This window comes from Siniperca chuatsi, linkage group LG4, assembly GCF_020085105.1.
Source record: "Siniperca chuatsi isolate FFG_IHB_CAS linkage group LG4, ASM2008510v1, whole genome shotgun sequence".
NCBI lineage: Eukaryota > Metazoa > Chordata > Actinopteri > Centrarchiformes > Sinipercidae > Siniperca > Siniperca chuatsi.
The window spans coordinates 22,829,629-22,843,125 of NC_058045.1; the positions used below are offsets into that span (position 1 = coordinate 22,829,629).

Genomic DNA, 13,497 nt, shown 5'->3' on the forward strand with positions numbered 1-13,497 from the left:
TGTTCTTTTTAAGGAACATGATCATGATCTTTGTTCTTCAAGTTAAAACTAGGACTTATAAACTTTAAGATTAAAGGAACAAAGAAAGTAACTTTGCCATGCCATAATATATGTGTTACATTAAGTAACAATATAAGAAGAGTGTGGAAATTGATGTTGTCTTGTTGATGCCAACAAAGAGCAATAGACCCTGTTAACAAGAACTTTTCTTTATGTAAAGAAATTATGATATCATACAAAGTATGGATTACCATTTTCTGTATTAACAAAACTATTCTTTCAGGATATTCATAATAATTTGGGACAATATGTGTGATAATTTGACAGAAAGACTCTTATGCTGTTCCCCTGGATGGAAGGATGACAACTGCGGGAGACCAGATCGGACGGAGATTCACGCTGAATCCCAAGCCACACCGAAGATGGTGAAGGCTGACTTCAAACTTTCAAGGAACCTGTTCCAGCTCTGGGTCTAACACAAAGAACTTTGAAAGAAAGAACCCTTCAGGAGAAAACTGCTCTAGCTCTGGGTCCAACGCATCGTGCGTTAGGGAGCCCAGGTTTGCGCACCCACCCAGGTGGTGTAGAGAAGGAGAAATAGAGAGAGATGGAGAAAGACTTAACTCTTAAACAAAGAAACTTTATTAGCGCTCTCACACCAACAGCACGTCTGGAAACATGGAACTCCAGGGAGTTTAATCTGGAACCGAGTGCTCAGAGTGCCCCAAAGAAATGGCACTCTCCTCTCCTCTCCCCTACAGGGCAACGCCTGCCCTGCTCAGCTAAAGACGTCTGAAAGAAGTGACCATTTAGGAGGCAACTAGGGTCTAATTAAAGATGCTCTCCAATAGCATTATGGGAAATGTAGGATCCAGCATTTTTGGAGCCTGGTCTATACTTACTTATACATAGGTCTACTTCTTTTATACAGTCTATTCTGGAGAATAATACTATACTGCTTCTGCTGCTCCGTTTGTGATCTTTTTAAAATCTGTTTATGACTACCTCAACTATATGGAAGTGCAACACTACATTACTGGAGGACCCTATTAATGTTGTCAAGATGGAGCAAATTTTAACTACTTTATATAATGTTGGGTAGGTTAATCTATAACAATGCATCGTATTTTAAAAACTGATCATGTGATCTACATGTTAAATCTAGATCTGAAAAGTAGCTATAGTTGTGAAATAAATGCAGTGGAGTAAAAAGTACAATATTTTACTCTTAAATGTGGTGGAGTGGAAGTGGAAAGTAACATAAAAGGGAAAAACACGGGTAAAGTAGACCTACAAGTACTTGAAGTACTGCTCTGTCATCGTAGTTCTATGCAGAAAGTAAACCAGAATCTTTTATTTTGAAAACAGCAGACAGGAAGTGATTGTTGGCAGGGAATCGACTGTCAACTCACGCTGCGTTGTCGTGCTATCCAGCTAGCTCATTAGCTGGCAAGCTCATTTGAACCAAAATTCAACATTTTCAGCTGAGGAGCAGGCCTGGTGAGATTGTTTGCACAACTTGGTACGGTTATTCGAAACAATAAAACAGCGATATTGGTTGTTTTTAGTATCGTCAATAGTTTGGAGTTGTTTCCGGCAACATTGAAGCCAGCGACATTAGCGTTAGCTAGTCATGCTAGGCTTGCAAGGCAATGAAGGCAAATATAGGCGATTTTATTTCCTCCAAATGATTAATATCGTACTTGGTATTGATACAGGGCTTACGATATGTTAAAGAGTCATGCGTGATGTCTTTTTGTTGTATAAATGACATCGAAGTATAGCAAACGACTGGGAGATTAGCCAGATGAAAAGCTTTAGCTTGCCACTCTTTGTTGCTAGGCAACAGGACTCTCCACTGGGTGTCTGAGGTAAAGCCTGTAATTACATTAGTGTAGCAAAATCACGCATTGTTACTCGGTTATTTGCATGGCATTCTACTTTGCTCATGTGCTTGTGTTGTCAGTCTTCAAATGACTATCTGAAAAGAACTGAAATAATAAATTACATCCTACTCTTGTCTGATTAGGGATATACAGTAGGCACCATGTTGGTCCCCATATTCACTCTGAAGCTGAATCACAAGATTAACCCTCGCATGGTGACTGTTGGGAAATTTGATGGAGTCCACCCATGCCTTACTGCAGCCACACAGGCTGGAAAGGTGAGGAGAATGAACATTTTCACTGTTCCATCATAACTTTGGTGAATAATGTAGATATAGCATTGTCTGAGTACATGATAATAATTCTTTCCTTTATTTTCTCAGGTATTTAACTACAAATCCCATGCTTGTTTTTCACTCAACAATACTTCCCCACATCTCTTCTAGACTTAAACTCACTTACTTTTAATACTTACTATACCTTATACTTTATATGTTTTCACCTTGTTCCCTCAACTCTCTTCTCTTTCTCTTTTAAAGGTTTTTATCCACAACCCTCATGCTCGTGGTCAGAGACCTGTTGCCCACCGACTGAGCCAGAGCACCCAGGACTCTGACATCTCTCTCCTCAACATCAACCAGGCAGTCACTTGTCTGACAGCAGGAACGTTGGGACCAAACACTACTGGGGACACACTGTTGGTGGGATCCCAGACCAACCTACTTGCCTATGATGTCCATGACAATGCTGATATATTCTACAGAGAGGTGAGTGGAGCTGAGGAGAATAAGTTTGGATGTAGTCATAGGTCCTACCAGGAATGGAGTTTAAGACAGACTAATTACAATGAAAAATGTATATTGCAGCATAGAGGACACAAATGTTGTTGTTTTTTATATTTCTGCTTCACCCTTAAATGTATACCTCAGGCCTTTAGCGGGACTACATTACACCCTGTCTAATTCATTAATTTAATTCAGTTAAGCACTCAAGTCCTTTGTATTTCTAAAACTGTGTTTTTAACAATGTTCTGGTGTCAAAATATCAAAAATGATTTTAAAAAAAGCGTAGTTTTTCTAATGTAAAAAGACTAGAGTTTAGAGTTTATAGGGTCGCTAGAGATCCGAGGTATGTATGCTGGATGCACATGATAGCACGTCATGTTGTTTTTTTCCTATTTGGCCTCATGATGGCACTGTTGTGTCACTGTCACTATGAATAAATACAGACACAATAATGAAAAAGTTTGTTTATATTAGCTTACTGTAACAGTAACGTGATGGTGCAGCACCTGGGTGTCAGGTATAGTGCAGAGCAGCATTTTCTTTTATACTTGTGGGTTTCGATGACAGTAGCTCTGGAAATGAAGATGTACCTGATGATGAGGAATTTGTTTTGGTGTCATTTATGAATCAGGTCATTCAAAAGCAGAACTTGAGAATGACGTAGCTAGCTCAGACGACATGAGCTTTGAATGGCACAGCGATCAAGATACCGTCCAAGTAGCGGTCCCAAGAGAAGTTAGGATTGATGAGGGAACCTCATATAGTTATCTCAACTGCCTCGACCTTGCTCCTATAAACATGCAAGTTGTGGAAAGAGATGCCACAACTTCCAAAATGTGATTTTTGGTTTGTCCAGAAACAAAGCTGCTTCTGCTGAGGAACTCCCACAAAAAAATGCTGGAGATGCCACATCTGCCACATTGGCCACAAAACTGTGGAGCAGTGCACGCAGTGTGCACAACCATGTTGCAATGACCACAAGCAAGCGGCTGTGATTTGTGATTACTTTGCTGGCTAATTTGGGTTTGGTGTCAGTCTATGAGAAGTTACAGTAGGCTATGTGTAAGATAGTACAGAATAAACATGAACATGCCGAAATATATTAATGAATTTCAGGGGAAAAATTCTTACATCCACAAATGATTGTAAAAATTTCATAAAATGCAAAATACATAAATCTTTTGTGTGTTTGCTATTGTTAATAATATATCCTTAAAAGCTTACAAGCAATATGATTTTAATATATGGCTTAAACTACGTTATATAAGTGCCGGGTCACTAAAGACCCGAGGTGTGTAGGAATGTTTGAAGAAACACCTATGCATTTAAGGGTTCATCTTTAAGGGTTCATTTGCGACTTTTTAAGTGATTTTGTGAACAAATAGACAACTGGAGTGAAAACATTACCTCCCTCCATCTATGCTGTGTCTGTGTAGAACTGAATACTTTAAAATGGAAGAAGATGTAAGAATGGTTCAAGTAGCAGTGGTTTACACACAGCAGAGGAGCCTTGCTGACAGTATTTCACCTTAGGGGACCTTGTTTCTGTTTCTTCTGTGTGTGTGTGGGTGTAGGTGACGGATGGGGCAAATGCTATTGTGTTGGGGAAACTCGGGGACATCCCGACTCCTCTCGCCATCATTGGAGGGAACTGCGCCTTACAAGGCTTCGACTATGAGGGCAACGACCACTTTTGGACAGTAAGAACTAAGACAACATTTTAATATCAGAATACATTACAGTCTCACATTCAAGTAGATTCTTTCATTGAATAGTAATATAACACACAATTCATGAGACAGTGACACTTCATTAAACTTTAGCACCAGCAACTCCAGTTCCTTATGAGGGAATTGCATTAATAAGTGAAAAAAATGTTCCCAATGATTTGTGAAACTTTCATTTTCATTTGTTATATTTCTGTATATCCAACCATTGTCCAGCCACTCATTGGACAAGATAATCTGCCCAATTTATTTGATTAAGCCTATTCATTTTACATGAGTAGATAAGCAAAGGCAACTTTTGTCATTACGATTATTTTCAATCCCTGTCAGGATTGATCATTACTTTAAATGGCTGAATCAACTAAATGAATGTATTCGTGATGTATCTTGTTTTTAGGTAACTGGAGATAATGTCAGATCTCTGGTGCTCTGTGACTTCACTGGGGATGGGAAAAATGAGGTAAGAGGTAATGAGGTCTGAGACACATGCTGCGTGGCTGCTGCATCTGCAGTTTGAGTCCAGCTGGGGAGCTTTGTTGCGTGTCTTCCTCCTATCTCTCTCCTGTTTTCTATAACTATCTACTTTAAAAATGTTTACAGTTGTGTCTGTACTATAGACATGAGTTAAATTAAAGATTCAGTCACATTAATATGGTAATTTTTTGATTCAAAAGAATGTCGTCAGCTATTTTGTATTGTGTTTACAGCTCCTGGTAGGATCGGAGGACTTTGACATCAGGGTATTCAAAGAGGATGAGCTTGTGTCTGAGATGACTGAAAATGAGGTAAATGGATGCAATGCATTTCACTCTTTTTAAGCTTGTTGACTCCAGAGAAGATCCATCAATACTATCAAGAGTGTGTTTTTTATATGCTTTAAATTATGTTTTGTGACAGTCGACAATATTATTTGTAATCATCATTGCACTGTTACTAGTTATATCTTGTGGATCCTCTTATCTGTCTTGTGCTGTACTGGAGCAGAGTAATATTTTTGACAAGACAAGTTTTCCCTCTGTCCTTCTCCATACAGACAGTAACATCACTATGCCATATGCATGGCAGCAGGTTTGGCTATGCCCTGGCTAATGGCACCGTAGGAGTTTATGACCGCACTGCCCGCTACTGGAGGATTAAGGTACCATCAGCCTTGCCGTCTGAAAACCTCACCTCTGTTTGTTCTATGTCTGTGTCCCTCCCTTCTCTATCTTTTGTCATGCAAACTGTCCGATGTCTTGTTACATGTCCTTAACCATTTGAGCCCGCATGAGCATGGTATTTTAACTGATTGAGTCCACACTCTTTAAGGGACATTTTACAAACACCCATACCTTAAATGTAACGTGTCTTCATTTCCTTTTTAATAATGTGTTTTTCTCTCCCCATTCAGTCTAAGAATCATGCAATGAGCATCCATGCCTTTGACCTGAATGCTGACGGGGTGGTGGAGCTTATCACTGGCTGGTCCAATGGAAAGGTCAGCACACAACATGGCAGGCCTGGCATCTAAAAACAACCTCTCACACTTCAGAGATGTGATTTGTCATTCGATTTTTGGAAACAACAACTGGTTCATTTCTGTAGTATCTCTAGCTGCTCTTCAGTCTTTGATCACATTCCCCTTTTATTTCAGATTGATGCTCGTAGTGACCGCACAGGCGAGGTAATTTTCAAAGACAACTTCTCCTCTTCTGTGGCTGGAGTGGTGGAGGGAGACTACAGGTTGGATGGGCAGAAACAACTTATCTGCACATCTATAGAGGGAGAGGGTATGTTGCTTGGGTGTGTCTGCCTGTATGTTTTCTGCTTACATATGTATATAAGAAGACATGTTGTAACAGGTTGAGTTTGGGCCATTGTGTGTGTTCCTGGAGTCACAATTATTTATATTTTTTTTTGGGGTCATTTATTGTGTTACTGTCCTTTCATATCAGCTATAGCTCACTAACTACCTACCAGTTAAGTGTTACATAACTGTAAGAAAGAGGAAAGTTTATATGTGTGTGTGTTCATGCATGTTCACTTTCTTTTCTTTTAAGGGTAAGTTAACCCAAGTTAGAAAAAATACTAAATCTTGTAGACTTGTGCTGTCATCTGAATACAATGGAGATTTAATGAATTTAATTTGTGGTACCTTTCATCTAGTGCTCCAAGCAGATCACAATTTCCACTTCCTTAATACTTTAGTTCATGTCAAGATTCCTCAAAAAATAATGACCAAATTCCTGTCAGCCTCAGCCGTACTTAGCTTGATTCAGACATAGCATGCAAACATGTTAACATGATTTGGGAGAACTGACCCTTAAGCTTGGATTAGGATCTCATCGATGTTGTAAATGTGTGTATCTTGTAGTCCGTGGTTACCTGCCAGCCAGTAAGGACCTTAAAGGGAATCTCATGGACTCCAGTGCTGAACAGGACCTCATTAGAGAGCTCAGCCAACGCAGACAGAATCTGTTACTGGAATTACGCAACTATGAAGAGAACGCCAAGGTACATATATTAATTCAGTCATTTATTTATTTATTGTCATTTAGGTTTTTATTAATTTTAAAATTTCAACATTATGCAAAAATACAGAAAGTACATATGTGATAGTATTCAGTCATTTATTAATATCATACATGATATATTCAAAGATAGATAGATTCCAGAAGATTTTGTTCCTTGAATATGGTGATATGTAGATTTCCATTTTACCTTTTGGTTCTTGACAGGATATTGTGAAGAATGATATCTTGAAATTTAAAAATAATAATATGCATCAACAATAATAATAATAATCCTCAATTAATCTCACTGATGTTGACCTCCTGGGCCTTTTCTTGAGTGCTACCCTCAGGTCAGATTCTCAACTTTGAGCTCAAATGTCTCAATAAAGCGTCAATGTCTCAAAATACCTGTTTGCTGAGCAAAAGCACACAGAGACTCAATTTACTTTTTCAAACTAGTTAATACAATTCTGTGAGACAGAAAATACTTTCTAGTGCTTTGTCATTTTGGTTGCGGCAACATATTGTAACTTACAATGGGATTCCCATGCTAACACAAAAGTTGCTTACCACATTGACTGCCAGCATCACCCTTAGGCCAAAAAACTCAAGAAGACTGCTATGCAAACGATTTAGGTAACATGCGCGTGTCCCAATGAAGGGGCTCGATTCTTCAATACCTGCCTTATTAGACCAAATACATCATAATAGGCCAGAAAGCCAGTATCATTTCACAGCTTCTCCATTTTCCAGCCAACCAGCTGTATTGTTTTCTAAAGTGTATTAAGCTTTAGCCCTGAGCAGCTAGTATGACAATAAGCTTTTCTTTTATGCAGCACTTAAGGTCAGTCATTTTGAATGATGTTGAATTCTAGTCGTAATCTTTTTTTTGGTTAAAATCCCTTTTTGATTTTTTCCCCTTTAACATTTTATTCTCATCATATTTGGCCATATCCCTGTTTGTTTCAGACTTCATATAGATAATGACAGGATTCTTCATTGACATTTGGCTGAATATGATTGTATATGCTAACATCCACACAAACTGTACTATTATTTTAGGGTGTGTCAGAGACAAACAGTGGGATGGGTGTCATACCAGCCAACACTCAGCTCCAGACTGCGCTGTCAGTGAGACCTGCTACAGAGGCCCAGAAGGCTCATGTAGAGCTCAGCATTTCAACACCAAATGGTAGAGTGTTTTAGCACTTGTGCTAAGAATGTCAAGCATGTCAAGGACTTAGTGAATACTAATAAATCCCTAAATCTCTCCTTTATCCTCTCCAGAAACCATTATCCGTGCAGTGCTCATCTTCGCAGAGGGGATATTTGAGGGGGAGAGCCATGTTGTCCACCCCAGTGCCCAGCACTTGTCAGGCTGTGTCCTAGTCCCCATTGTCCCCCCAAAAGATATACCAGTAGATCTGCATATCAAAGCATTTGTTGGAGGGAAAACTAGGTAGGATGTGTGTGAGTAAGGCAAGTGTGTGTGCTGTCATATAATAATTGTATTTTTCCTCCCATGTAATTAACCCATCTTCTCTGCGCTTCATTCTTTTTGTCCACTCCAGCACCCAATTCCACGTGTTTGAAATCACTCGTCAGCTGCCTCGTTTCTCCATGTATGACATCACAGTTGACTCCTCAGCTGCTCCGCCCACTGGAAGGGTCACCTTCAGCATCAACGACCGACCACAGCGGGTAGGCTGTCACAGTGTCTCTCAGGAAGACAGAGAACAATAGGAAGTGTGCTTCTACTCAGTCCCACAGCATGTTCAAGGCAATAACATGTATGCATGTATGTATGTATGTATGTATGTAATTGTTTACATGCATGTGTGTGTAGGTGGCGATGTGGCTGAATCAGAACTTCCTGCTTCCAGAGGGAGTAGACACTCCTGATGTCACTTTTAATTCACTAAGAGGAGGGGGACTGTTGTCGATCAGCATGGCCAGCAATGGACAGGTACAAATAATATACACAAATAAAAGAATAATAATAACAACAACTATAATAGTGATAATAATAATAATAACCCAATAACCCCTGGCATTTCCTTTTAAATCAACTAAAATCAGTTAATTAATCTCTTAATTTGCCCAATCAGATCACTCTGAGAACTGATGACATTGACCTGGCAGGAGATTTGGTCCAATCACTGGCCTCCTTCCTGGCAATAGAGGACTTGTCAGCAGAAGCAGACTTCCCCGGATACTTTGAGGAGCTACGCAGTACACTCACTGAGGTTTGGCCTTAATCAGATTGAAACCTGTCATAAACATTTTATGCTGTTTATTCCACCTTCTGTCCATTGTTACATGTACTTTGACCTTTATGAATACAACTTTGACTACAAAGTTGAGAAGTCAGGGAGCACATGAAGAATTTATTCTGTATTTGTCAGGATAGAGAATTTAGTGAATAGTTTGTTTTCAATGTGACCTAAAAGTTAGAGAATTGAGTGAGTTGACACAAGTGAAATTGCAGCCATGACCTGTTTCTACAGTACAACATGTTGTTGGTGCTGTGGTTTAATATTGAGTCTTAAATATCTGTATGTTAGGTGGATGAGTTCCATTCTGTTCATCAGAAGTTAACTGCAGCTATAGCCGACCACTCCAACTACATCAGGAACATGCTGGTGCAAGCAGAGGATGCTCGCCTAATGGGTGACATGTGAGTTGCCACAATATGCATAGAGTCCTACTTTATTCAGTGACAGTATATTAAACTGGTCTCATTTATAATCCTTATATTTGAAATACAGGCAACACATGGACAATACCTGAAACTCTGTGTCTGACCATTCTCAGCAGACATATTGACATGTCATAGTGTCATTAATAACATTTTTGATGGCTGCATGACATTTAGGTCAGGCACTTCCAGAGCTGTGGTATTGTGCAGGCTTGTTTAAAGGCATCAAAAAGAAAAAGGCATCATTAATGTTATCGTTTCCACTTGTGCTTTTTTTACCATGATAATTCCAAATGTCTGCTGTGAAAATTGTCTACTATATTGTAAAAAGTCTAACTAGTGACTTCTGAAGAGCGATTGTATCAAAAATATCAAGAACACTCAGTTGCCAGTTTATTAGGTACACCTAGCTAAAACTAATGCAGTCTAATACAACAGTCCTGCAATAAATCCTACCTTCATGAAGGTTTTAATGTTCAGAGTATATTTCACCATAAGTTGATAATACTGATATATGGTCTTTTTTCCCCCACACCAATCCAACTCACTGTTAGTCTTTCTCCCCCTCTGTTCCACATACTTCCTCTCTGATTTTCTCTCTTGCCCTCTGTAGGACAACTACAAAGAAGCGTTACAGAGAGCTGTATGATCTAAACAGGGATCTGATCAACGAGTATAAAATCCGCTCTAACAACCACAACGCACTACTGGCCTGCCTCAAGTCTGTCAACCAGGCCATACAGCGGGCTGGTAGACTCCGAGGTAGGCCACTGTGTGCGTGCGTGAGTGAGTGCACGTGTATGTGTAAGACACACTGTAACAACCACAATTCCTTAATGACAGTACTGTATTTGGGCTGGTAGGAGAGAGAGGATGTGCATGTCAGGGATTGTCTGGGACAATCAATATTATTGTAGAGTGGGTAGTTTTTTAGAATGTAGTGCATGTGTGTTCCTGGTTTCAGGTATGTTGCTCTCTCTAGTCTTTGCATGATTGGACATTGTATCTTGTAGGACATTACCAGCATCCATTTTTTGAGCTCCAAAGCTTTTGCACACATTGTGACTATTCAAAGCTTTGCTGATGTGGGTGGGGGGCTACTTGTTTTTTGTTTTAATCACTGCGCTATTAGAATGCTTGCATAGAATGTGAAACTTCAGTTTTTATGTCCAATCACATCACAAAAAAGCAGTCTGTTTGTTTAATCATCTAATTAATATTGTTTGCAACACATGTTTAAGTCAGTTTAATGCTTTGCAGAGTACTTGGATGTGGCTGGAAACACAACCTTTTTTTTTTGCATCATACAACATGTAGTGTATTAGATATGAAGAGAGTTTTGACTTAGCAGAGAAACAGCACTCATCTCATCACATATTGTCAATTTATATGTTGTCGTCATCAGATGTGGCTCTGAACTGTAGCTCAACTTCTGGTTAAAAACATTTTGTCTCAAAACATTAACAAGCAAATTTCTGCATTTCAGTCAGGACACATTAAGCCGATAAAACATTTATTTTGTCCATGGCAGTGATGCAAGTAACACCAAAAGCCCACCAATAATATGTATTCAACGATAATAACAAAGTACATAGGGAGATCCTTAAGAAGAAGAAAAATAACAGGCATATTAATACTGATTTAAGTATCAAATGGCAATGAAATGAACTTAGGACCTTAAAAGCATTTGGGTCAACCTTTATGTGTTGTTACATCTTGCATACCTGTCTTGTCTTCTCATATTAATCTGGCTGTCACTGTTCCTTCTTATCTTCAGTGGGTAAGCCCAAGAACCAAGTAATCTCTGCCTGTCGAGACGCCATCAAGAGCAATAACATCAATGCACTCTTCAGGATCATGAGAGCTGGCACTGCATCCTCCTGAGGGTGGAATGAGGGGGGAATGCAGGAATGGACAAACAGATTGAAAGAAGAGGGATGGTCACAAGCACAACCGATCAGTACTGTCATGTTGAACTTCATCTATTTCAAACATCCAGCAAGGATGTTTCACCAGAATGATGAGCCTGGGAAGACACCTAAACATGGACATGAAAGGCAGAAGACACTAAGACTGTGGAATGGGGATGCTGTTGTAGCCTTAATCTATCTTTTTCCATGATTTAGGAATAAGCAACATTTGGCACCAGCTCCATAATACTTTGAGTGTACTTGAAACTTGAAATTCTGCTAGCTCACAGAAATAAAATGCTGACCACAGGCTTAGTGCACTGGCAAAATTGTCATCCATTTCAGTCTAGCTCTGTGGCTGTTTGGAAGAGCTTGATTTAGCGCAGTTACAGCTTAGATAAATAATTGTCAAAACTAGTGTAGGAGTCAGCAGGCAGGAGTGACACAACTGTTTAGAGAGTTCAGCTGAACCAAAACAAGGAGTGGACTCTTTCCCCAAACTGTTTCTCAAAAGCAATAGAACAAACATTGCTTGAATACAATGAGAAATTCATTTTAAATCAAAGGTTTAACATATTGCTGTTGTCTAAAACTCGTGCAAAACAAAAGTTAGTCTTTTTCTTCAGTTATACGCTCACATATACTATCTGATAGCATCAGTAGTTAAGAGTTAAGAAAGAAATAGTTGAGCCTAATGTCCATCGAATGTATTAGAGGTGTTCCAGGTGACGTTGCACATTTGAGAAAATGAGTATCTGCTGGAACGGTACCTGACTGTGTAATTGAGCTGATGCAGTGATGTTTAGAGAGAGCACAGCTGGAGCAAGACAGAGAGCAGTTTCCTCTCAGATAGAGAGTCGTGCCATTGAAGTCACTGCTGGCCCTGATAGTTCTTTGTGACAGCTCACTCAGACTCAGCTCTCTGCTCCCAGCTGTTGTGTGTTTGTGTGCTGTTTGTAGCCAAAGAAAATTAAATTAATGAATGTCACAGAGGACCAATGCTGTGTGTTGAACTTGTTTACCTTTTGTAGATTGTACACAGAATCACAGATATTAAATATCATTTTGTGTTTGTGGCAGAAACTATTATTAAATAATGTTTTAAAAGTTTGTGTAAGTTCACTTTGTTGCAGTTCCATAAGGGAATGGTGTCCTTCTCAGACACGTTGGCCCGCTCAGCTGTTTATTCTGAGTGTACCTCTGGTTGGATGGAAGCTAGAATTAGTGTGTATAAAAACAGTGAGAGAACATTTTAGTCTCATTTTCTCATACTGGATACATTTTGTTTCCTGTCACTAGAGTTTGTTTTGTACCTGGCAAGAATCTGGTGTTGTAAGAGTCCAAGAGTCTCTTCTTGAAGATAGCAGCACAGATCATGGTGAAAAGAAATTTGAATTAACTTTAAGGTAGCTAAAAAACATCTTACTCCTCACTGCCTGGCAATATCATACTGTGTATATTCTGTATCAGCTTGTTCCAGTTTTTCATTGTGCATCGTTTTACACACATTTCTCCTAACTTCAGACCGACATATTTAGTAATTTTGGAAACTTTGGGATCTCTACTAAAATTTAAGATAAAATTCTGCAGGTTTGAGCGGTTTGAGCATAAACTGTATGCACAGCATGAGCTTGAAATAATGGGCCGTTCCAGTTTTGGGACATACATCTGCCATGTAGGCTATACTGCATACCATCTCTTTTTTTTTTTTTAGGGTGTATACATTTTTGTCAGTTTAGCTGTACTATCCACTACATCCAGCTGGTTGGAAGGACAGAAACCCCCTACTTTCTGTATAGTTCTTATTGGAAACACACATGCTCACTCACAAGCTGTATTCTACAGGTGCTACATATGGTTCAGTAAAGACCCAGTCTGCAGTCTGTGTGCGCTCTCCTGTGTGGCTGTGTTGCTTAAGCTAGTAAGAAGGTTGAATATTGAAAATATTTTATGACACTCACTTCAATATGTTGCCTGCTTACAGCACAACATAGCCGAG

General features: G+C 39.3%; 1 protein-coding gene across 3 annotated transcripts; it reads left to right on the forward strand.

Annotated features, from left to right (window-relative positions):
- The first annotated feature begins 1,347 nt into the window (after window positions 1-1,347).
- Window positions 1,348-12,608, forward strand: bbs2 (Bardet-Biedl syndrome 2). 3 transcript variants are annotated; one of them, XM_044194144.1, is made up of 18 exons: window positions 1,348-1,500; window positions 2,030-2,164; window positions 2,426-2,653; window positions 4,246-4,371; window positions 4,796-4,858; window positions 5,106-5,183; window positions 5,432-5,536; window positions 5,789-5,875; window positions 6,032-6,167; window positions 6,752-6,891; window positions 7,953-8,082; window positions 8,178-8,349; window positions 8,462-8,591; window positions 8,737-8,856; window positions 8,999-9,136; window positions 9,455-9,567; window positions 10,202-10,350; window positions 11,366-12,608. In XM_044194144.1, exons 2-18 carry the CDS (start codon window positions 2,048-2,050, stop codon window positions 11,470-11,472), a joined length of 2,139 nt encoding a protein of 712 aa, XP_044050079.1. In that variant the 5' UTR covers window positions 1,348-1,500; window positions 2,030-2,047; the 3' UTR covers window positions 11,473-12,608. The 3 variants fall into 3 exon arrangements, with proteins under 3 accessions (XP_044050079.1, XP_044050080.1, XP_044050078.1); XM_044194143.1 differs by having other exon boundaries at window positions 1,368-1,522; XM_044194145.1 differs by lacking the exon at window positions 10,202-10,350 and having other exon boundaries at window positions 11,366-11,508.
- Window positions 12,609-13,497: the final 889 nt, after the last annotated feature.

Coding starts and splice junctions, on each gene's coding strand:
- bbs2 (XM_044194144.1), top strand. CDS start 2,048: ATGTTGGTCCCCATATTCACTCTGAAGCTGAATCACAAGATTAACCCT. Junction 5,537..5,788: donor CCCGCTACTGGAGGATTAAG/GTACCATCAGCC, acceptor CTCCCCATTCAG/TCTAAGAATCATGCAATGAG. Junction 5,876..6,031: donor CTGGCTGGTCCAATGGAAAG/GTCAGCACACAA, acceptor CTTTTATTTCAG/ATTGATGCTCGTAGTGACCG.